At 43.5% G+C, this 25,026-nt stretch overlaps 2 protein-coding genes across 2 annotated transcripts; one reads left to right on the top strand and one right to left on the bottom strand.

Annotated features, from left to right (window-relative positions):
• Positions 1 to 11,070: 11,070 nt before the first annotated feature.
• On the top strand, positions 11,071 to 14,195 carry rfc3 (replication factor C (activator 1) 3). The gene is made up of 9 exons (XM_076751385.1): positions 11,071 to 11,283; positions 11,788 to 11,925; positions 12,038 to 12,105; positions 12,273 to 12,370; positions 12,535 to 12,716; positions 12,840 to 12,976; positions 13,063 to 13,161; positions 13,269 to 13,338; positions 13,440 to 14,195. Exons 1-9 carry the CDS (start codon positions 11,197 to 11,199, stop codon positions 13,629 to 13,631), a joined length of 1,071 nt encoding a protein of 356 aa, XP_076607500.1. The 5' UTR covers positions 11,071 to 11,196; the 3' UTR covers positions 13,632 to 14,195.
• Positions 14,196 to 14,388: 193 nt separating this feature from the next.
• Positions 14,389 to 21,132, bottom strand: kl (klotho). The gene is made up of 13 exons (XM_076751384.1): positions 20,416 to 21,132; positions 19,650 to 20,080; positions 19,478 to 19,557; positions 19,124 to 19,286; positions 18,519 to 18,624; positions 17,746 to 17,895; positions 17,393 to 17,628; positions 16,615 to 16,807; positions 16,339 to 16,517; positions 16,057 to 16,164; positions 15,769 to 15,874; positions 15,454 to 15,580; positions 14,389 to 14,723 (listed from the first exon to the last, which is right to left on the bottom strand). The coding sequence occupies exons 1-13, from the start codon at positions 21,130 to 21,132 to the stop codon at positions 14,389 to 14,391; spliced, it is 2,931 nt and encodes a 976-aa protein (XP_076607499.1).
• Positions 21,133 to 25,026: the final 3,894 nt, after the last annotated feature.

Raw genomic sequence — 25,026 nt, 5'->3', positions numbered from 1 at the left:
CATCAAGGACACTGTGTCCCCAAAACAAAGTACAGCTCAAGCTGGAAGTCAGTCAATTTCTCATCTGAATTTCTAATTTTAGCACGACTGTATTTCCATATTTGTTAGCCTACTCTTGAATAAAGTGGGTTGTTTGATAAGCATTTATTTTTTTCCTGTTCATCATTATCATTTAACCGACAGGAAAAGATTCCCACAGTGGAAAGTCCAACTATCAGAGCACAAGTCTGAGAGTCCACAGTCATGTTAGCAGCAGTGCCTTGAGCTAAATGCTACTATCAGCATGCTAATGTGCGCACAGTGACAATGCTAACGCTCAGACGTTTAACCATCTTCACTACTTTAGCGTGTTGGCACATCGACATTTGCCAACTAGCACTAAACATAAAGTAGAGCTAAGGCTGATGGGAATGTCATTTTGTTGAAATTTGGGGCAAAATGAAATCTTGACCTGATGATTGCACTACATGACGTGAATGTGTTTCCCAAATTTCATTCCAAGAGCTGTTGAGACATTTCAGTCTGGACCAACTGACCAGCAGACACTGTCATCCCAAGAGCTGTGACACTAGCAAGGCTAAAAAAAGACATGAACAAAAATATCGAAGATGGAAAAAAATGAGGGGCTTTTTAAAATAGAATTAGCAGAATGAGGGGGTGGAGGGGCGAATTAAAAGATGATAAGATAATCAGTTTTTCTGTATTAATGACTTGCAATGACAAAAAGGTTATTCTAATTATATGGGTAAAAAGACTGTGTTCTGATATTTAACTGCTGAATTCAGTATTTTTTTTAATTATTATTCATACAATAAATCATTCTGCTTCACACCCAACCCTGAATATCTTTCACTCCCAAAAAAGAAAAAGTCATACATTACCCCTCTGGGCTGGCAGCATTTAATCTTTACTACCCTATGAATATTTCACATTTTTGGGATAAATGGTCTCTGTGCTCCTCTTCCACTGTAGGGCAGGCAGCCGAACTTAACACTTTTTATTGATTTTTCTTTTTATTGATCTTCATATTGTGTTGTTTTGTGCCTTTTTCTTTGATCTGTCCTCCCTGCAAACAAAACAGATTTTAGTTTTACATAAAACACTTGACAGAGCTAAAAATGTCTGTTTCACTGCTGTTTTCCTGGCTTGCCAGACAGTTTGATTGAGATTAGTTTGATTAAATACAGCCTTTTTATACGAATTCCTGCAGCTCTGTGCTGTTGGTTTAAGAGCTATTTGAGGTTACCAGATTTACACTTGGTAAGCATAATGAGGCAGCTGGAATGCCCTGTGAGAGGGGAGCAGAGGAGCACAGCACAGGAGCTATTTACAAACTGTTCTTCCAGAAATTATGTCAAATAAACCTTTAAAATAACAGGGAGCTGGTATGAGCTCAGCTCTAAGAATCGGTGGTTTCTGGAGGATTAATGCTGTTTCCAGATGGATGCCAGACGAGTCAGAAGCTGCCTGATTTATGAAGGGCTTTAATGGCGGAAAAACAACAGGCTTGGAGACCATCCAAACTATTATTCTTAATGAATCTACCTCATATTAAATAGGGGGAGAGACTGCAATCCTGGCAACCCATTCCCCTGAGTAGGCTCTCTGTCCAACATGTGTGTGGTAGACTGTATGATGACTTGATGGTAAATTCTGCTTGAGAGTGTGTGTGGCCATGAATGGTGTAAAGTATTACTGAAGTAATGAACTTTGTCTAAAATCCTTTATGTGATTTATATACTTAACATATTATATTTAAAATCTCTTTCAGTCACACTAAAGTTCTTGTGTGTGAACATCTGAACTGAATGTGAACTGAACAGGTGATGCTAACTTAATCTAATGCTAATGCTAGCAGTCTGTGTTACAGCAGGACAATTAATGAAAAGCTACACTTGCTATGGAGCATATACTGCAAAAAAAAATGAATTGTGAAGCAACTGGTTGAGTAATTGGTCTATATTTATATGACTATTTGTGTACTAACCACATGTGCATGTGTATGAAAAACACATCATCAATTCACCTTTTCACGTTTTATCTCGTGTTCATTTTCTTTTAATCACTTTGTTTCTGCCGGCTTGACTTTGACTTTTGACCATAAATAAATCAGACTTGGCTTGATTTAAGTGTACTTGACTTACTGCTGTGCTCTGCAGCTCCTCGTCAGCAACGGCCTCGTCTGCGTGGGAGGGATTAGCGCTTTGGACTTCCCGGCTCCCTTCATTGAGGTGATCCAACTTTTTCATCAGCAGGGTCATGGAGTCACACGCAGCAGCCTGAACTCAAAAGACACACGCAGACGCACACAGGTAAATAATACGAACTCTGGAGTTAACCTTGCACAAAGGCCTTTCATACATGCTGGAGAAATCTGCTCTATCTAACCCAACACATACTCCTATTCCTCATCCACCCACTCCACCTTCCAGTGCCTCCAGGCTGCTTGCAGATGAACATTACGCTTTTTCAGGCCGAGCAGGGAAACACAGTGTAGCCTGCACTGTGCAGGAGGCGACACCTTCTCAGTGAGAGTATTGTAGAGCAAAGACTACAGACACCTTTGCTAGAAGAGACATCCTAAAGCCAAAGAGAGAGGAACAAACTGTCTTTAAACTAGATAACAGCAGCAGTGTGGCCGATGCATGTTACGTAAATGTCTTGTAATATCTGTCCATTCCACACTGCTCTGTTATGCACATACCTAACCCCTCGCTTTCCCTCTCTTTCCCTCTCCACGCATTGGTCATGGACTCTGACTGAGACACTTGTTCACTGGCCTTCCAGGAAATGAACAAACTGCTTTGTTTCTGGGCTCCGCTGCCAATCCCAGAGTCCCAGAGGCTGATAGCAGCACATAGGGCCCCTTTGAGGAGCTTGAAGTCCAAAAACAGCCCCCTCACACACACATGCATGCAACGACACAAGCATGCCCACACCCACCCACTCACGCACACAAACACACCCTTCTGTCCACTCCCATTCCCTAACCCATCATGTTGACCAGTTTAAAAAATATCTGCAGCAACAGCTTTGGCCGTAAAGCCATTTCCTGTGTGTTACAGCCCCCACATCTCCAGATTCCTACACACAGGAACACAGAGGGCTGTCTATGTGCAGCAGGGTGCTATTTTTACCCTCGCGATGGGGGACAGAGCCAGGGCGAGGGGAGAACACAGGGAGTGGGGGCTTTTCGATGGCATGAGTGACTGCAAACACAAACACATGCGGAGTGGCATGTAAATGTGCACGCCATCACATGCACGCACTGAGTTCTCACAGCAGAGTGCTCTCAAAGTTCATGAAATGTTAATAGGCTTCTGTTCAGTGTTTATAGAGGATAGAGCTCTTAATGCATCACTACATCTCTGCTACAAGACCATTTCATTATTTGCCTGAACTGTCTTAGAGAGGCTAAAACGGCAATTATCATGATGCACAGATCTATGTGTGAGTAGCTAAAGAAGGGTCTGTAAGTGCGCTCTGCTGATCTCAAGTGAAGGGCATTTGTGCATGAATCCACGACAATATCATCATCATGTTGTTAATGTAGCTAAATAATGATATTGCGAAGGAGGAGGGAAGATGGCTTTTCAGTCAGCTATCGATGCACCAAAATGTTACCTTGTCCAGTCCAAGATGAGTTAAACCTGCAATAACTGCTTTCTGGCCACTTGGGGGCAGCAGAAACAAGTTGTGAACTCATCATTGACATTATTTTCACCTTTTAGAGCAACCAACAGTTAGTTATTTACACATCAAACAGTTACAGAGTTACATTATCATTCATTCAGAGTCCTTTTGACAACTTGATGAATTAAAAAGTACAGTGTTCACTCTGCTTTAGCTTAGCTTAGCTTAGCTTAGCTTAGTTTTGGTCTGTACCAGCTGCTGAGAAAATTGTGTGGCTCTTTTGGTAATAAGTGCTCCACTACGTTCACTTTTGGTGTTAAGCACGTCGTTTACAGTGGGTGTTTAGAGCTTTTTCAATAAGAGATCAGCCGTAACCTTTGTGCAGTTAAAACAACATTATGAGAGGGGTGAGAGAGAACCAAGACAGCTAATTTACAGACCAGAAAGCTAAACAATGAGCTAAACTTGCCACAGCACTATATAAAGCTGGGGGGAGCTGCAGATTTGGGTGATAATTCTCTGCAAGTTTATCATTACGAGTGACCCCATCACATTTTCACTTTCTCATTTGACATTTTGTTATTGTAAAATAGTGGTTATAGCTGCTTTAAAGTCCAAAGGAGGTCAAGATGAAATAAGGACTGAAAATCCAATCATAAACCCAAGTCCAAGCCTGAAGCAGGATTTAACCAGCTATTTAAGAGTAAGGTATGTTATCTCCCCCCGCAATCACAAACACAGCATCTGGATTTAAACATGTAATTGAAACAGGAAATGTCCAGCGCTGTTGTCCAGTGGACATGGACTGTAATTTCAAATCTGCAGTAAGCAGCAGAGGCTTCACTTGCAAACTAATTCTCCTCCAAATCCAGAGAAGCAGAACGCACATTCCTGCTATCAGGCTAAGTACACCACTGGAAATGACAGTAATTCATAACAAACGTGACTAACTGGTTGCACTTTATGCACTTGTGGGAATGAAAGAATTCTTCTTCAAATCAAACCTTTATGTATGTATAAGAACAGATCATGGTTTGCATACATGTATCTTGGCATGCAAAGCGAAATTGGTTGAGACCATAATGTGCCCTGTGATTAAGGCTGAGATATGAATGAGAGTCAAACGCCAACAGAACCGAGATATGGTAGAAACAGTGTTTTTGATACTGGACTTGGGTTTTCCAGCCAAGCTTTCAACACTATTTCACTTAAAATGCAGTTTGATAAATTGTTTTTTTACTCTAAACCTCTTCAATTATTTCATTTGGCGAAGCTGTCACCCACATTGTGGAGTGTGACGAAACTGCCTGAACCAAGATATTCCAAGAATGTGGAACCACAATGGGGCCTCTTTGACTTAACAGGTATTCAAATGAGCACTGGCCTCATCCTGTCAATAAGTGACTTTAAAAGCCACTTGGTCAAATTCTGAGAACGACATCCCAGAAGGAGCGCGGAGAGAACAAATCCTTTCATTTCAGTCCAAGAGGGGACAAACGTGTGCAGTGTGCCAGAGGACTGTTGTGGGAGCGTGCCAGCGACTGAGGGCTGCTCTGACAGGTGTGAGAACACAGTCAGGGGCACGCTCACACTAATGGATGCCCGCTGGTACAGTGCATACTGGGAGCTGGAGATGCCAGGTGTGGCCAGGAGAAAAAATGAGAGGAATTTGTGGTTGAAGGTATACCTGCCAAAATATTCATTATTATCCAACGTCCCCCCCCCCACCACCACCACCACCACCCCTTTTAAAACACATTTTTCTCTTTCACTTCAAAAACTCATATAATAAAGCATTCAGATGTTTATCTCCAAATGTTTGACAGCATAATATATTACATATTAGTACTACATACTAAATACATGCATTTTTGCATGTATGCATCTCTGACCATTAATCTACCAGGATGCTCCAGCTCCCCTATTGCAACATGCTGTGCAGTATACAGTGTGGAGAATGTGAATTACTGCTCATAGTAGATATTAAAGCATTTATAAATTGAGAAGGATTCATGTTTACACTCTTTAAAATCTGTGGAAGATACAATGAAAAAATAATGCAAGCAACAAAGGGTTGGTCAAGTGGAAACGCACTCATGCTGAACAGTTAGAAACGATTTGACAGTGCTGCCCTCTAGTGGTGGAAGAAGAGTTCAACGTTACAAAATAGGTCTTTCTCACTGAAAACACTTTGCAGTATTCAGATCCTTCACTTCAGTAAAAGTACCAATAAATTTGTACAAATATACTCCATTACAAGTAAAACTCCTGCATTCAAAATCCTACTTGAGTAAAAGTATAGAAGTATTATCAGTAAAATGTACTTAAAGTGACAAAGAACTGTGACTGGGACATTATCATATATGATAATGATTACATTGTTAATCCTGATGAATCAGTGTGTAAGTAGCATTTTACTACTGTGGTTGAGGTGGAGCTAGTTTTAACTATTTTATGTGCTCACAAAATAAATCTGAGGAACTCTGCTTCAGCTTCATGCTGGCTCACTGTCACACTGTCTCACTGCGACTCATGTGTGGAGCAGAGCTATTGTTAATGTTATTAGCAACACCTGTGCTCTTCCTGCTTTGACAAGAACCGTTGTGAAAAAGGTGTGTCTGCAGTACAATGTATCGCATGCTTGCAGCTAATGAATTGCTTTCTCTGGCAACAGTGATAAGACGTCTTTGTGTTTGTTATCACTCTCCTCTTGTCTTGTTATTCTTACCTGTTTTCCATTGTTCTGCGCTGCATCCTGTTCCTCCTGGCTACCTGTGAGCTCTGGTTTGCCCTCGTTGGTGGGCTTTTGCCAGCCGCATGTGGAGCTTTTGGGCCGAGCATCCTGTCTCTTCCCCAAGCCCTTCCTGTTCCTGCTTGAGTTTCTACGCTGACGGCTGACCAGGAATTCCTTATATTGCAGCATCTCAGGAAAATCATCCTCCTCATCATCGTCATCACCTTCTCCCGCTTCACTGGTGGATGAAGAGGACTCCCAGCTGTTGGAGCTCTCGTTGGCAAAGACCACCTGGTTGTCAGAGCTACCATCATGATCACAGAACACGATGGCACTTGGTTTGTGCTTTACTATTCTTAGCAGATCCAGTGAGCAGTCCTCTGATGCATTCACAGATGCTGGCAGATGTTTGCAACTACTCTCATCCAGGGCTGCCGAAAAGGCAGGATCACCCTCATCGGATAAGGAGGTCTCTACTTGCTGCTGAGGTGATATAGCTCCACAATGTTTCAAATACCCAGCAGCTTGACTTCCCAGGTCTGACACCTCCATGTCCCAACCTGCTCCAGGAGTCATGTCTGAACTGCATTCACAGTGTCCATTCTGCTTTAAGTCAGGCCTGGTTGTACTACAGGTGGAGCTGATGTCCATATTCAGCTCCTTGCGTCTTTGAGCATGACTAGCCACGGGCTCTGGAGCACAGCGTAGCAGAGGAACAGGTTCAGACATGGCTCTCAGTTTGCTGTTGGAGCTTTGAGTAAGAAGGGGAACTTGACCTTGCAGGTCAGTCAAAGAGACGCCCACAGCCTCAGGGACAATGTGCCTGTTAGGCCGCTGCTGAACGGGCAGTGCAGCTACTGGACCTTCATGCATCACTGGGGAACCAGTCCTCAGTCTGTTATCATGAGTGCACGATGAACTGTCAGTTGACCTAAAGCTGCTGAAATGAAGCTATGAGGGGATGATGTTTACACTTCAGCCCACATTTGAATGCCTCAGAAAATTCCTTCGACACCTGAGCTGGAGAGAAAGAGAGTGAATGTAAATGTGGGCAAATTGCTTCATGTTCACACACGTGTACACTAAAGAATACATGCATGTATAATGCAGAGTAATTTCTGTAAATAGATGTATATGTCTGGATTCAAGTCTGGATATGCTTGGAGACCTAAGTGTTATGTTCGAGATGGATGAAACAGCTGCTTGGATGAGTTTATCCGTCATCGTTTTCCTCTTTAAACAGATAGACCTGTGAGCAGAAAGAAATGGCTCGGTACTACAGTTTAACAATATTTTAGCAAAGATGATTCTTCTAATGTTTTGATACTGTAAATACTATTAGTGCCAGATTAGTGGTCAACTGATTAATCAGGATGATATCTGGTGCTTTGATAATCAGCACCACCATTAAAACAATAAAATTGTTTATTTTTATTAATCTAACTTTACAAATTTTCATTCTCCCTCAGAAACAAGGAGATGCTGCTGTCTGCTGATGTTAGGTGCACTCAAATGTTATTCACTTTTCATTTATGAGGTTGGTTTTTTTTTTTAATAAAGTTTAATTTTTGATCACCTGTGGACATTCATTTAGTCGATTTTTATTTTTAAATTAAAAATAAGTGCACTGCAGACAGAGTGTAGACCTACTTGAGAAATGCAGACAATTAACACATTAATGTTAAAAAAAATCGGTCGACCACAATGCTAGACTTGAGTAAATGGGATATTTTGGGCCAGAGCAATCACATATGTAATTGATCCAAGCCAAAGTCAACAGTTTGTCTGTACAAAAACCCCACAGAGCAACACTCTGCAGCTCAGACTTGTTTTTTTGACAAATGCATTTAGTTCAAACACATAGTTTTTTCCTGCTGGATATTTTTGGCTGCATCCAACACACCCTTTCCTTGCCTGGCATGTTTTCTTTGTCTTTCCAACACACAGCGGTGGGTCTTAAAATTAGGTTCAAACCCTGAAAATTCTGCAACTGCAAACCACAAAGTACATATATGTGAAACATAATAATCATTTTAAAAAGAGTTTCATACTGCACGCGTGCAAAGAGTCATTTGTTCCCATTATGTGGAGGCCATGTGGAAAAAAATATTGCTGTACGCTGGCTTAAAAACACCTTCATGTCAAAAAATACTCAGAATTCACAACTCAACATACCCGATGTTTTCCTCCAGAAACTGTGTCATCCAAGAACACATCCAGCACAGCAGTCTGAAGAACTGAAGAGCATCCAGCCAAGGGAAGTCAGTGCTTATATTCTGCATGACAGACAGAAAAAGTGAGTTAACCTCTGAAAAGATATGAAGTGCTGTGAGGGGAGGAGAGAAGAAGAAGAAAGGGTTGAGGAATGCTTTCCCCTCCTACATTACCTCAGCAAGAGCTCCACAGGCAGGTGTTTGTGCTATTTGTGCAAGAAAGCGTGTGCGTGTGTATGTGTGTGTGTGCGTGTGTGTGTGTGTGCAAGGACTATTTTGTGCATGTGCAAGAGAGAAAGAAATATGAATTATGCACTTAAAGCAAATAGAAAAATCTGTTGTGGAAATGATCAAGCAGATTAAATACCTGCACGTACATTAGACTGAGACAAATGATGACAAATGATTAAAAGGCTTGGGGGTCTGCAGTGCACCTTCCCCCCCCTCCCCATTCCTCCTTTTCACTCATTGCTGTATAATATGGCTCGAGGCAAAGGACTTTTCAGCTTCGAAGCACATTCCTCGACAACACATGAGGTAATGCCTTAAACGTGTTCTAATCCTCTCCGAATCTCTCTCAGTTCACACTTTTTGTAACTAGAGCAAAGCTGCAAGCATTGATCAACAAGAAAGGACTCCTGGTCTTTAAAAAGCTGTCGATGAACTGCAGAATTCCTCAAGTTTGCCAGCAAACATTGACTTTCATGTTTTGGAGTGCATGTCTTTGGTCAGGGGTTAAGACCTGCTATTTGTACGTTCACGTTGAGGATGATTCTGCTTGTTGAGGCCTGTTTGACCCTCAAGGTCTCGGGGAGAAGACATCTGGTCAAGGTGAAGGGTGCATCAAGAGTTGAGAGTGAAGTTATTCTAATCTGAATCGCTTTAAGTAAAGTCTCTTCATCCACAAACACAGCACATAGACAGTGCTATCTAACTGTCCAGAGGGTTTTCAGAGAGAGGGCTGTGGTTTATTGATCTTTTTATGTTGAGATTATCAAATGAAAGGATACAGATCACAAGTTTTGGGGCCAAGTGATGCTTTAAAATACTACTCTGCTGCATATGAAATAGAAATTATTGTTAAAAGTCAATACAACATCACCACAAGTTGAACTATCAAATAAAAATCCACCGATGAATGAACTTGATCATCTTCACCCACCACCCCTACCTGTCCCAGATGCTACACTGTCCTGCACTGCTGTGATGATGGATGCATATCAATTTAACTCCAACACGTATTTCAATACAAGCTACGCCAACCTGCTGGGACACGCTCCTCCATATGTAGCATTCCTGTCATGACAGGTATAGTTAGCTGGGTCAGGCTGCAGAAAAGCAGGGCAAAGGAAACGAGAAAGGCAGAGATTTGACAGGTAGATCCAGAATACACACAATAAAACAATTACAGACAAGAAAGGGGAAGATAAAGAGTATCTATGACAGCTTAGGTTTGTTATGAATGTCTTTTTTTACAGCCACACTGAATTATGTAAGATGTGTTATCTTGACAGTGTGTACTGTAAGTACGGTGTAAAATTCGAGAGACAATAAAACCTAATTTTGACAACAAACATTCACATGCATGAAGTCAGATAAGCGAAGAAAAATGTGCTTTCAAACTCTAACACTGCATGACAGAAAACATGGACTAACCTCAGCTGTTAGTATGTGAACCTGTGTGTTAAGTATGAACTTTTTTTTTTTTTCTTTTTGCATGGCACAGAATCAGACTGTTGGTTCAGCAAGTGGGTTGATCAGATGGTGATCGGGGCATTTAAAAGGACCCCCTATATAAGAAGGAGCATTTCTAGAAAGAAGCCTATATGCTTCCAATAATAACAAGATGAGCTCCTCTAAAAATCTCACAGCTTCTGGTTATTTCATGGCATGACAGCATGGTGGGCTTTTGTTTTTGTTACATGGGATTAACAGCTTCACATTCCTGGGTGGCATCATTGCAGCTTTACTGTCTGCAGTGTAAACGCCTGCAAATATGCTGCAACAGAGAAAAGATGCTATCCTTCAAATTCCAGATGGGATGTACCCAGATTAACCTGCCAGTGGGCCCTATAAGAAATATTAGCAGCTGGGTCCCTTGCAACCTCTCGTCCTCTCCTGGGCTTTCTCCAAATAAGACACATGTCTTCCTGACACACATGTCTACTTATACCACACTAGACACTTGTGGAGGTCATCTGTTGTGGACAGCTGGAGAGGATCATAAATCATCACAAAAGATAGTGACTGTGGGGACATCATGGACATTTATGAAGAATCAAGTTGTTGCCTTCTAACAAGACTGGTGCACAGCTCATAAACGCAACTGAAAGAGTTTTATAATACTACTAAATACTGTCTGAAGTCAGTTATAATTACCTGTTGATACCTGACGAAGGCCTGTTATGGTAGAAGCACAATATCCAAAGCATCGTACTCACGTTGTAGTTTTCGCGATGAAAAGGTTGATTTACCATTTCTGACCCGTTCGACTCTCCGTAGAAAAACAGGAAGTGGCAGCGCGGGTTGTGTGTGAATAAATTTCGCGGGAGCGCAGTTAGCGGTGAGCTGTCTGCTGTCAACACGGGCGACAACAGTGACTAAATTCATAACGCCATGAGTCTGTGGGTGGACAAATATCGGCCAACTTCCCTCGGGAAGCTCGACTATCATAAAGAGCAAGCGACTCAGTTGAAAAACCTGGTAAGAGAGTCAACTTCATGCGTCATGACTGTATTCAGGCTACGTTAGCATTAGCATTATACTTAATAGCTGCATATAGCCTGACATCAACAAGTTTCATTCATGCGTCCCTGTGCTGATCAGTCTTCGTTTTTAGCTCGGTCATTTAACTGTAAATATAACGTGGAGAGCAACCCGAGTCAAGATAGCTCGTTTGTGATAAGTGTCCATCATTTCAACCTTGTTTTGGGGTAACCGAAGTTAACGTGAGGTGTCTCATTTGAGTGCATCCACTGCTAGATTCATCTTACAATGTCTTTGTTTCTGAATTGTTTGCTTAATATAATGTTCCTTGCAGGCAAAAGCAAATGGCACATGATTGATGGCGTACAACATTACAAGACAAGAGGCTTGAGTGAATGTGGTGCAGGACAGCTACATGTTTACAAGCACTTGACACACTGTGCTGTGTCCAGTGGAGCTTTAGCAAACCTGTTCTTAGAAAGCAAAACCTCTTTGTTTCAGGTTCAATGTGGCGACTTCCCACACTTGTTGGTGTATGGTCCCTCCGGCGCGGGGAAGAAGACCCGCATCATGTGTCTGCTGAGGGAGCTGTATGGAGCTGGGGTGGAGAAGCTTCGCATCGAGCACCAGTCCATCGTGGTGAGAGGGCAAATAATGAAATACAGACGCTAGACCATTCCTGCCTTTCAGCATGTGGTCTCTCCAGACGTCTTCATGAGTTCAAAATCTGGTTTGTGCTTTTTGTCTCCAGGCTCCCTCAAAGAAGAAAATCGAGATAAATACTATAGCCAGTAACTACCACTTGGAAGTCAACCCAAGGTAACTGATGAATGAAGCTATGCAAATTTATCAAAGCACTGCTCTTAAGTTTGGAGGTGTTTGAGTTTTTCCACCTCACTTTTTACTCCATTGCATTTATGTGACAGCTGTCATTATTGTAACAGACAAAAACATGCAATTTAATTTCTGTTTTGTGTCGTCCACAGTGATGCTGGAAACCAGGACCGGGTGGTGATTCAAGAGCTGATTAAAACTGTGGCTCAGTCTCAGCAGATTCAGTCAAGCACCCAGAGAGAGTTCAAAGGTAGGAAAGACACTCATCCCTCTGTGCCAGTTTAACCTGTGAATGCTGGTCCATGTTCGGTTGTCCCTATATTAACTACCTTTCCCCTGATGCCCCCTCTGCCTCTGTGAAGCCATGGTATCACACTGTCATTCTCGTAGTAACTGGCACACTTTCGTTCTCAGTGGTGTTGCTGACAGAGGTGGACAGACTCACAAAGGATGCCCAGCATGCCTTGCGCCGGACAATGGAAAAGTACATGAGCACGTGCCGTCTCATCCTGTACTCTACCTCCACTTCCAAAGTCATTGGGCCGATTCGGAGCCGTTGTCTGGCTATCAGAGTTCCTCTGCCGAGCACAGAAGAGGCAAGATGGAGATGATTTGGTTTAGATTATAATTAATAATCATCTGGAAATAATGTATTAGAGTGAGACTAAACAACATTTTCACCTTTCTTCCTTCGTATCTGTATTCTTCCTGTTTGTTAGGTCTGTAACGTTCTGACCTCAGTCTGTAAAAAGGAGGGTCTGCTCCTCCCACCTGAGCTGGCCAAGCAAATCGCTGATAAGTCTGGTCGCAACCTCCGCAAAGCCCTTCTGATGTGCGAGGCCTGTAGAGTGCAGCAGTAAGTAATCACAAAGTGTTATCTGTGGGCTCGTATGGAATGTAAACTAAAAGTAACTGCTTATTAAACCTGTTCATCTTTTCCAGGTATCCATTCTCAGTAGACCAAGATGTCCCGGCGACGGACTGGGAGGTCTACCTCAGGGAAACGGCCAACGCCATCGTCAGCCAGCAGAGCCCTCAGAGGTAGGGGAGGCAAAGAGAAGAGGTTTAGTTGGTTCTGAAGGCAACTAAAATTTAATCAAACTTGTGGGGATGATTTAATGCTGAATCCACATCTGTCTCTGTCGCAGGCTGTTGGAGGTTCGAGCCAGAATCTACGAGCTGCTGACTCACTGCATCCCTCCTGACATCATTATGAAGGTACCGCGTACTGTGTCTCATCTCCCATCATGGTGTTGGCATGCTTATCAGTAATGTTTGAGGTAATCAGTATCCTTTTTCCACGTCCAATCCTCTAACAGGGTCTGGTAAACGAGTTGTTGAGTAACTGTGATGGCCAGCTGAAGGCAGAGGTGGCCCACATGGCAGCCTACTACGAACACAGACTGCAGCTGGGCAGCAAAGCCATCTACCACCTGGAGGCCTTCACTGCCAAGTTCATGGCCATCTACAAGAAGTTCATGGAAGATGGTCTTGACGGCATGATGTTTTGACTCTGAATGGACTTAAATACAGACACTTTTCTTGACGTGAGTTCAAATTGCGCTTGCTTTTTGCCCCAAGAAGACTTCGTGCATTTAAAATATACTGCAAGGACAAGAAATCTACACCAGAACATGACAATAAATTACGTTTTCTTTACAACCTGTTCAGTCTGGTGTTCGTCGATGGATATGACCAAACATGGATTTTACTACCATGAACAGACATAACTCAGAATGTGTGCTATAACACCTCATTGACCATCAGTCCTGAAATCATAATGAGCTTGATGAGAGTGACTGTTTGCTGTTCCACAACATAACACTGATGTCACTCAAAGGTTCCCAGTATGTGAGATTTCAATTTAGGGTTAAGCACTAAGGACAAACAGACTCATTACAGTCACAAACTACCATTGTAATCATTTGACATTGTTTTTAAAAACAAATGAATGCATTTGAGACTTGAAAACATCTGGACAAACGTAAAGAATCTTATGGTGTGTATGGTTTTATTGACTGTAGGAGGCTCCCAGCTGGTTTTGTAATAAATCTCTTTCTAACAAACCAACTTTACATAACCTTTAATAACTTATCACCTAAAATGTGAAGATTGGACCATTTTCATTATTCAGACTTCATTTATTGTAAAAGTCAGAAGACACACCATAATTTAAGGTTGTAAAGTAAAATAGCGACTGATTCTAAGCTTCTGAATAACACCTTCTCATTTATAAAAAGACAAGAGCAAATCCTACTGCCACAGTCATCAGTAACACTCCTTGTGTCTCTTGGCTGTGTAGTAGATAATGAGGCCCAGGGTGATCAGCACCCCTGAACCCACCAGAGTCAGGAAGCCCACCACAGGCCTCTTGACCAGCGCATGGCAGCCGAGGCAGGGCTGAGGCATGCTGGGACACTGCTGGGGCGCAGCTCCCTGAATGGGAAAGCCGTTGTGCTGGATGATGTTGCGATAGTTGGAGAGAGAGGCCTTGATGATGACCTCCTCGTGGACGTGGCCGTACAAGCCAAAGCCCGGGTCCCTTTGGTCGCTCAGGGCGTAGGCAAAGTAACCCTTCAGGTTCACGCCATCCAGAGTGTACGCTGAGGCGGGAGGAGACGAGAGAACATTCATTTTCATTTACTTATTTACTTAACATCGTATGTTTGATTGTCACAACTGTAAAAGTTCATTGAAATTTAATATGTATTTGTTTTCCTGGCCTGAGTCAGCTTCCATAATATTACTCCTCTCGACATAAATATACAAAACGAAGCCTGACAATACGTATTTAGTTTGAACAAATCAAAGGTGTCATAAAGCAACATAGAAATGAATAAACTTCACGTGTCATATTTGATGTATGTCAGACTTTGGTTTGTAGAGTGTAAATGCCACTCTGCACATATAAACGGTTTTCTGTGGATGGCTGCCACTTAGTGGTGACACAGCACACTGCAACAGTCAATAACATGAAACTATGTGTGCATCATAGCGCGCTGCCGCGAGGTCGTCTCTTAATGTAACCCAATAAACTTTCCAAGGCCAGGCAAGCGGGCTGCAAGTGACCGTGACTCAACAATTCAGAGTAGAGTGTGTGTTTCTGTTGATATTTTTGTATGCATACGTGTCTGTTCTGAGTCAGCTGACTATTCAAGGGTCAGTGATCTAATACCTGTCTAATAATTAAGCTCTCCAGAGGCCAGTGAGGGGAAAAAACATGACTTCTGACGGATTGATCCCTCAGCACACACATGCAGTGATAACAATATTCAGCTCCCAGGTGTACTGCGTGCATCCTCTGCAGCGGGATGTGTGTGTTTGTAGCCTCACCTTTCAGTGCTTCGTTGATGTAGTTGTACAGATAGTACACTCTCAGGCTGTCTTTAAAGCGGGCTGGGTCTTCTTGGACCCCGTTAGCCATCACATAGACAGGTACATCGCAGTAGTGCTCCCTTACCTGACACAGCAGAAGCAAGCAATGTGAGCTTTAACTTCTGTCAAGGTTCTTCTATTGAAGCATATCACACTGAAACAGCAATTGTTGAGTTTTTATCCAGTTTATATGAAAACACATCAGGGCACCTCCAAAATATTTGTGTCTGGTATGTATCAGTCAAATAGGGACTCAGACCCCTCCAGTCTCACCCAGTTCAGGGCTTTCCTCAAGCCCCAGGGCACAACAGGCCTCGGGGACATGATCCACGTGGTGTCTATCATGTGCTGGACCTCTAGCATTGCTGTGTAGGTGTACCTGCAGACATGGAGATGGAAGAAAAACATATTATGGGTTGTAAGCTTGTGCATTTAAAATGCTGTGAGTGTCACTACATCAGGACAACATATGTGTCTTCAACTAAACTGAGCTGCTTTAAGCTGTTTTCCTATTAATATGCCTTGTCAAATTAAAATTAAAATAAAGGCAAAAATACTCACGAGTCTTCCTTGGCGTGTGTCACCAGCTTGGTACTGAAGTGACTAATGGCAAAGAAGTCATATGTCCCTTTAACCAGCAGTCTGTCCTCCTCATTGAACACTGGCAGGCTGTGGAAACACAGAAAAGACGGCGTTTTAGAGGAGATGATACAACAGCAGTACTTAGGCAGGAGAAGAAGAAGAAGAGACAGAGACTAGACTCTTCCCTGTGACTGTCTACAGCAATGCTTATTCTATAACTAACAAAGTGACTGTATTGAAGTATGAATGAAGTATTTGTACTCAAGTGAGTTGAGCTGACGCAGCCAGCTCCTCATTCCCAGAGGATAGTCTCCACTGCCAAAGATCGGCTCTGCAAACCAGCCAACGCGGAAGTCCAAAACCCTTTTAGCTGGTTCCACGTCTTCCCGGCTGAATAAAAACGCTGGTTCCACCCAGTCCATGTGCAGAGCCAGGGACACCTGAGGCGCGGCACAAACACATGGCAGTACAGGTGTGACTATTTCATTCTCCTAACAATTAAAGTGATTCTACATTTCCTATAAATCGTCTGCTGACCTGTCCTCCCTGTGTGGGTCTGAACTCGCGGTAAGCGTGCCAGGCCAAAGCGTGCGCCCGCAGCATCTGATGGCCCTCCTGGTAGCTCACCATCTCATCGTTGGGCTCATTCAGGGTGATCCACATCTTAACATGAGCTCCTAGTTCTCTGTAGCAAAGCCTGGCGTAGTCTGCGAACGCCTTTGGAGTCTCCCTGAGGAAAAGGTTGCATTTGAACTTTTTTTTAATATGTAAAGTCATCATAATACATCAAAAACATATCACAAAACACTGCTGACACACACGCACGTGAGGAAATAAATGCCAAATATCCAAGATAAATCTCTATTTACATGTTAATTTGACATTTTTATGCAACATGCTGTGCTAATAAAGATGCCAATACACCAGATTGTTCCTTTATCAAACACTGCAAGTGCTGAGTTCAGTGACATCTCTTTATGGCAGGAAGAGAAGATGAAACCATGGCAGCAAGTCATGAGGATGGCGAGGACAGCCTGTACCTGGGAACATCATTGCGTTGTTTACTTTTACATCAGACCAGTCTATAAATTATCATGGATTGTAATAAACTGCACCTGATACAGATGGATGTTTATTGGATCTGTGTTTGGAGCAGTGCTCATGGTCGTCAAGTTTCCTCAGCATTCATGCAAAATATTTAGAATTTAAACTAAAATGAGAAACTGGCCCTTAAAGAAGAGTACTGAGACGCGGGGGTGATATCACAAAACCCGCCGGAGTTGAAACAGCTTTAACTGCAGTCACTGTATCTGACCTGTTCAGCCACCTGTTGGCGGTGTCCAGCGGGGCCGGCAGGCTGCTGCGCTGGCGGGTGTGGTGCCACAGGGTGACCACAGGCGTGACGTTGACCTGCAGCAGCTGGCGGGTAAAGCAGCGGTAGTAACCCAGCAGAGTGGTGTTGGGATGAGCCACGTCACCTGTGGGCACCAGAGCTGACCAGTTGAGGGAGAAGTGGAAGTGGTTTACCCCCACCTGCCGGATTTCCTCCACCTGGAGAGATAGAGGGGGATTAACATGCCGCAACTTTAACTTTTAAGTGCTCACATGCAAACCCATTTCAAGTTCTGCCTTTTTAATATGAAAGCCAGGCCAGGCAGGAGGGCCTACCTGTTGTCGGACGGTGGCGTAGTCTGCACAGTGTGTGGGTCTGCGTAAAGGTGGAGCACTGAAGCCCTCCAGCCTCATCAGCTCTCCGTTGTTGGAGATGTTCCATAAATAAACACTGGGGTCTGCGAACTGGCTGGGCGTGGTCTCCACCTAAACATACCAGTGTAAACACTCGTCCTGTCACACTGCCTTTACCTCACATACACAAATGCAGACAAAGGCCAAATGGGGCAAATCGATAGTAGCAGGTGGTCCTGTGCTGTTTGGCTCAGCTGGCAGACAGCGTGAGGCGATGTGGTTTATGATTAAGAGAGGATTCATCATCGTGGCTGTTTCTGAGCTGGACTTTCACCATGAAAACTGCAAGTTCAAAACAATGTGATGAACATAATAGAAGTTAAAGAGCAGAGAAACTGCAGCTGCTATTTTTTCCCTTTCTGTGAAACCATAGAATAATAACTATAGAAGGGCTGATAGCTGTTTACAAAACTTCACTTCACACAATATTAGTGAGGTTTATACTGAATCTGTCAACCAAAGTTAATAAACTGTTAATGTTTGCTCAAGTTCCTCCATTTTGAGGAAGTATTCCACTTGTTTCATTATGGGGCCTTTGCCCTTTGACCCTCCACAAGTCTCCCATCCCTCCACAAATGTACATACAGTACACACACCTCTCATCCTCAACGCACACACACACACACACACACACACACACACACACACACACACACACACACACACACACACACACACACACCAAACGCACATACCTGTATGGAGTTGGCAGAGACCCCCCAGGCAAAATCACATGGGAAGACTCCTTGTGCTGGTCTGTTCTCTGGAAGCTCTGGGAAACCGTTCCGCTGGATGACGTTTCTTTGGGAATAATGAATAATCATCACTTCAGGAGGAGCTGTCCCAAGACTGAAAACTAGCTCTGTACTGCTAAGGCATCATTACAAGTTCCATTCTATGTATTTTTATCAAGAAAGCCCCTTAAAAGACTACCCTGAAATCATGTGTCTGTGTACACTGACATTGAGGTTGTATTTGACATATTCAAATGTGATGTCTGTAGTGATTTCTACTCTCTAGAGTTCGTTTAAATATGACAAATATCAGTAATATCTAACTTTCTCTGTCATTTCTTATGACTGGAGGCAGAGAGCAGACTTCTTCCTGTGATGTCTGCAAAAACTTAATGCGGTGGCATGAAATAATGAAGTTTGATGCTGATGATGAAAAAAAAGGAAGAAAGAAAAAGTTTTATCCAAAATTGAAGTTGCCTGTATTTGAGTTGAGACAGACATCTGCGCAAATTTAAACACTGTGCACCCTTCGTCAAAATCACCACTCATCACATTATAACATGCACCTGTAGAAGGTGGCAGATGTCTTCGGCTCCCTCTTCATGTCAGGAGTGTGGAAGTCAACATAGTAGAGTCCCCGTCGGATCCCGTACTCCCTGTGCCACTCGAAGCCGTCTATCAGAGACCAGGCTGTGTATCCAATCACATTCACTCCATCTATGATGATGGCTGTGTGGCAAACACACAGACAGACAGACAGACAGACAGACAGACAGCTCAGACTGAGGTCACAGCTTTTCCTAACTTGAAATTTCAGCTTCATGTAAAATGGTTCATGCTGTTCGTTCAGAAATGTGAAAAATCTGGATTTTCATGCTTTTTGTGGTGAATGCATGACATCAGACTGTGCCATTACTCACACTTCAGTGCCTCTGCGATGAACCTCTTCAGGTAGTACATGTGTTTTGGGTCTTCAGTTTTGGTATTTCCAAGGACGTACCTGCATTCAGGAGCAGCGAAAACAAGATGTTCCACAACACAGAACAACACTCAGAAACATCACAAACAAATCAACACAACACTTGAACCCACCAACCACTCTGCACCACAAAGATGGGCGGCTTGTTGTACTCGGCGTTGACCCAGTAGAGCAGCATCCTCAGGTCCAGATCCTCCTGCTGCCCAAACTTCAGGCTGTCGTTGATGAGCTGGAAGCTGAGGGCCGCTCCATGAGAGAGGGCGAAGAAGTCAGCTGTTCCTCTCACCTGCTCCCTCTCCTCCTGGGTGAAGGAGGGCAGCCGTGAGCCCAGCCTCGCCTTCATGCAGGGTGGGTAGTCTCCGTCTGTGAACAGCGGCCGAGCAAACCAGCCCAGGACGTGGTCCAGGGAGCACTGGCACTCTCGCAGGCTTTCCAGGCGGGTGCGACTCGGCTTGATCCAGTGAGAGGCCAGTGCCATGGACAGCTTGCCCTGCTGACGGTGTCGGTAGTGGCGGTTGTAGAGGTGCCATGCAGCTGCATGAGCCTGGAGGAGAAACAGACAGATAGACAGAGGAGAAGAAGGAGGAGAGGAGGTTGAAGTTATGATATATTGTTGTAGATTACAGAAACAATTTGAAAGGTTTTTCAATGAGTTTGTCATTGTTCTATCTGCTATAATAATAAAATGCTGCTTACATCTTAATGGATCAGTGATAATTCAACACTCAGTAAAGGGCCATCCTGTATGTCTACTTTTCTTTTGATACTTTAAATATACTTGATGTTGTGTGTATTTTGTTCTTTGGCAGTATTTTTAACTGTGTGGTATTGCTACATTCTAAAAATTATGATCTTGTCAAAACATGATCTAGCACTCACTTTGAGGAGATTGTGTCCAACGCGGAACGGGAGGTCAGGGTCGTTCTTTATCCCGGGAGCGACCACCCCGGTGCCATACCCGTGCCGCGCCACCACAAACGGGTTATCAATGGTAATCCAATACTTCACATCATCCCCGAAAGCCTGGAAACAGAAATCTGCGTAGTCCTTGAAAATCCCCACAATCTCCGGGTTACTCCAGCCGCCGAGGCTCAGCTGGAGGTGATCGGGCAGGTCCCAGTGGTAGAGCGTGACCACCGGCTGCACGCGGATCTCCTTCAGCCTCTTGATGAGGGTCCGGTAATAGTTGGTGCCGATTTCGTTGTAACTCCCGCGGGTGCCGTTGGGAAATATCCTGGACCAAGACAGAGAGAACCTGTAGTGGCTGACCCCGAGCTGCCTGATGGCTCTTATGTCGGCGTGGATGTTGTGATAGCTGTCGCTGCCGACGTCCCCGGTGGCCATCCGGTTCCCACCGCGCGTAAAAGTGTCCCAAATGGAGAGCCCCTTGCCGTCCTTCTCGAACGCGCCCTCCACCTGGTACGCCGCCGTGCCCACCGCCCATATGAAGTCCTTGGGGAAGGTATCGTAGAGGAAAGCCTTGTCTCCTGGATAGGGCAGTTTATTGAAACGTCCCCACGTTTTCAAACCAGCGTTGGGCTTTGCGGCGGCAGAGGCGAAGGCGAGAAACGTGAAAAGGGCGAACAAAGCACTCATGGTGCCTGTCAGAACTGGACTCGGACGCCCACTTTTTGACTCTAATCTTCATTTAACCATGCTTGGAGACTTTCGGTGACTGAACAGCGGGCTGTAGAGTGCAGCCAGCCAGCTGTGAACCCACCACACGCCGCCTCTTCAAATCTATCAATTATTAGCCAAAGCACCTGACGCATGAAGGTCTCCAGGCGCAACATGATGTTAAGATCCCAAAACGATCAATCTTTAGCGAAGCAGGGATACGTTAGGTTCTGTACAGACTAAAGAGACAAATGAGGATTTGCGCGTATGGTCCCCCCCCCCCCAGCAGTTTATGAAGCGCCTCAGTTTTGCTTTCGGGAACAGGACAGTGACCCAGGTGCGACAGACTTAATATGATCTCAGTAACAGCAACACTATCATACATCCTCTGCTGGCAGATAATCTCATAACTCCATTTAAATGTCACATGTGGACAGCATAAAAAACCTCATCTGCATTTCTCACTGGATCAAGTTCAGCCAGGAACGCGTGCAGGCAGAAGATGACGGGGGAGAGAGGGGGGCGTGAGGGGTGAGGAGAAGATACGCAAACAGCAGAGTCAGTGTACCCTGCTGCACCATGGTCACATTACTTCCTTATCTTCCTGCTTTCATCTCGGTTGCTTGGAAACTTCGGCCTCTTATTGCTGGCCATCTTGATCCATATAGGACCTGCATGAATAAATGGGAGGGGGCCAGCCTGTTGGATGGTGTGTGTGTGTGTGTGTGTGTGTGTGTGTGTGTGAAACACACACACACACACACACACACACACACACACACACACACAAAGACAACAAGCAGTAAATTCTGATGATTCAATGATCACATTGTTGTGATATTTTACAGGCAAAATGATTAATTAAAAAAAATAGCAGATGAATTGATCATTAAAATAACAAGTTGCAGCCTTGAAATTGTGAATAGGGTTTGGGGAAACTAACTGCTTCCTTATTCACAGTCATATCCATAGTGATGGGATTAAAAGGGCGGTCTTGCTCAGAGGACAGATGGTTTGCTTGTCCCCTACATCGCGAAGTCTGGTTACTATTTAAGTGCCAATCCCTATTTAACAGCACAAATTGAAAAGTGAGGATACCTGCACCTTGCCAGTGACCTGCAATCAGGGTTCAGCCAAAAATCTGGATAATACTGCTGACACCTGTATCAACATTTTTGATCTTAAATGTGAGATAGACATTATGTGCTAATATTCTTGCCAAAAACAAAAGATACAGTTTCCCAGTTAAGCAATTTGGAAAAGCTTAAACTTCTATCACTGAAACCCAGACTAATGATGCTGGTGGAGGCTTGATCAATGGTATGAAAATGTCTCCAGTGTTCAAAGACTTATGTAATTATGTGTTTACACCTTTCACAGACTCTTATAGTCGCTCAATTGAGTGAATTTTAACAGTAACATTGTGGATGCTGCCTCTCAGTGATGTACAGGGGAAGAATGCAGTCATTCATTGTGTTTGTCTTGAGAGGCAGGTGGTTTATCCAACGCACGAAAACAGAGTCACCTGGCAGCCAAGTGATTATGGCCTGTCATGGATCATAACCAGGGGCAGAACGTGGCGTGTGGGTGTTTTTCCACCGAGCCGAGCAGCACCGGAAAGTTCCCATCTCAAGTGTACATGCATAAGCAATGCAGAGCGCTGCTAGTCTCCATATACAACGCAGGAAGAATACCATCGAGTGACGCTAAGCAGCCTGAGAGCACAAGCTGAGCACACTGCAAATAATGAAATGGAGAGGAAGTAGAGAGGGTCTGATATGCTGACAGTGGTATTTGGATCCAGAGAAAAAAAGACTTAAAATGTACATGACCAAATTTAGAGCATGCGTTTAATCAATTTTCAGTTTTTGGCTGAATAGCAGCAGTTTGCACAGTTCAATAGAAACTCAAACTTTAAATAGAGCAAAACACTTCTTAAGACGACTGAGATTTTTAATTATACAGCTGGTTAATCAGTTTTCATCCACATCAAATGCATAGTGTGTCATGTAAAGCAATACCTTATATAGAAGCGGTGATGTCCCCTCATCTTTTTTTCTGTTTTTGGCATGACAACAGAAAAAAGATGCATCAGATTAATTGTTCTTGTTCTGTGGCATTCAGCAGTTCATACACGGTGGGCAGTTTTAGGACACAGCAATGAACTAGTGACAATTTTTTGCACTTTTCAAGATGATCGGACCCAAAATTACACTTTTCAGTCCTTATATTGTCCAATTCAAACACGTTTCAAACACTAGTGTGCTGTTGATGTACATGACTCATTACACAGAAAGAAATGGAGGAACTGCTCACAGCTGGAAGAAATTCAAAACTAATTAAGGATGGTGACGACAGCCTGAGAAACACCTGAGGAAACACACAAAACTCAAATATTCTATCATTTCTCTTTGGTATAGAACAGATAAACTTGTTAACTGCTTCCATACTAACTACAAAGCAGTGTACTACAAAGACTAATATATGACAATACTGCATATAAATAGTACACAGAAGTGGGACAGAGATAGACAACACCTGTCAACAGAATGTCATTCAATTCACAAAATTACTACTGCTGATGGCTGCAACAGGTGCAAATTCTCTCTGACATGTGGTGCTACAATGCTTTTTCTGATTGAAAACACTGACCTTTTTCACAGCAGACATGTTGACATCCATAAGCGCAGATGTCAATAACAAAGAATGGCCCAGTAAGCCATGACAGTGTGAGTAAATCGGCATGCACAATGTCAGGACCCCAAAAGTGAAGCAGTGCAATGGAAGTCAGCCATCATTCATTTGATTATTTACACCTGTGCTTTTCCTACAGTGACATGTCAACATGTCTGCTGTGATAAAGGCCTGTTCTACACTTGGAACACGCGCACAGCTCAGTGCTTTAAACCATGGCCCCTGAAAACGCGATTCTGATTGGTTGGGGGGTGTGGCGTTGAACCGGAACCTATGGCGTAGTAGCTTCTATTCTAAATTAATAGCGCCAATATTTAAGATAACTAGCTAGCTTATAGGTAAAGACAGCTTATAGGTAGAGTAGCCTGGGGGTGAAGAGTGTGGAGACACTGATAAACTAATAGTGTAACCACCGATAACAACCGAAAGATAAGATTAAGAGCTTGTCAGTGAACACTACGCAAATTTAATAAGAAATGTTTAATCATATTTGCATAACCATTGACGTCCATACCACCTGTGCTAACGGAAGGGGGGGGGGGGGGGGGGGTTAATGAAAACCTATATAACGATAAGTTTTTGTAATACTACACAGCAGAATGCAGCACTACCCTCTATTCTTAGTTTAAGAAAAAGCATACATTTCACTGTCTCTCCCAGTTTCAAAACATATCTGGATTTTAAAACTCCTCCTCCACCTCTCTGAGCAACTTCCGGGTTTGATGTCGCCCTGCGACGAATGTGGCGGGTATTTCGGTGGCCCGCCCTACTCTGTGATTCGCCTACCGTGATACTTTCCCTAATCCTAACCAATTACCACTCCTCATACGTGAACCTTACCAACCAAACAACGAAGGTAACGGATATTAGCCAATCAGAGGCAGAGTAGGGCGGGTCACTCCATAGCCATCTAAAGAGAAAAACATCGCGACCGGCAAACACGTTTTGTATTAGAAATGTTTAAAAAAAAGTGAGATAAAATTAATTCAGTGTGTAAATTGACGAATTTTAATGTCATTTTCAAGAGGCCACGGTATGATAGCCTCTAAGTTTCCACGGAGACAAACTACGAGCTCCGGCGTCATCTATAACGATCATGGATGTGTGAAGGGCAATGGACTAAAGGTTATCTGTTACTTACCTAGAACCAGTTTAAAAGACAACGTCTGTGGCACAGGA

The sequence above is a fragment of the Chaetodon auriga genome, chromosome 15, assembly GCF_051107435.1.
Source record: "Chaetodon auriga isolate fChaAug3 chromosome 15, fChaAug3.hap1, whole genome shotgun sequence".
Lineage (NCBI taxonomy): Eukaryota > Metazoa > Chordata > Actinopteri > Chaetodontiformes > Chaetodontidae > Chaetodon > Chaetodon auriga.
This window is presented reverse-complemented; position numbering and strand designations above follow the sequence as displayed.

Excerpts from the sequence above, each read along its gene's own strand:
- kl (XM_076751384.1), bottom strand. The coding sequence starts at position 21,132 with ATGAGTGCTTTGTTCGCCCTTTTCACGTTTCTCGCCTTCGCCTCTGCC. Across the intron at positions 18,625-19,123 it reads ACATCTGCCACCTTCTACAG|AAACGTCATCCAGCGGAACG; the intron begins GTGCATGTTATA and ends TTATTCCCAAAG. Across the intron at positions 15,875-16,056 it reads ACACACGCCAAGGAAGACTC|GTACACCTACACAGCAATGC; the intron begins GTGAGTATTTTT and ends CCATGTCTGCAG.
- rfc3 (XM_076751385.1), top strand. The coding sequence starts at position 11,197 with ATGAGTCTGTGGGTGGACAAATATCGGCCAACTTCCCTCGGGAAGCTC. Across the intron at positions 11,926-12,037 it reads TCGAGCACCAGTCCATCGTG|GCTCCCTCAAAGAAGAAAAT; the intron begins GTGAGAGGGCAA and ends TTTTGTCTCCAG. Across the intron at positions 12,977-13,062 it reads GAGGCCTGTAGAGTGCAGCA|GTATCCATTCTCAGTAGACC; the intron begins GTAAGTAATCAC and ends CATCTTTTCCAG.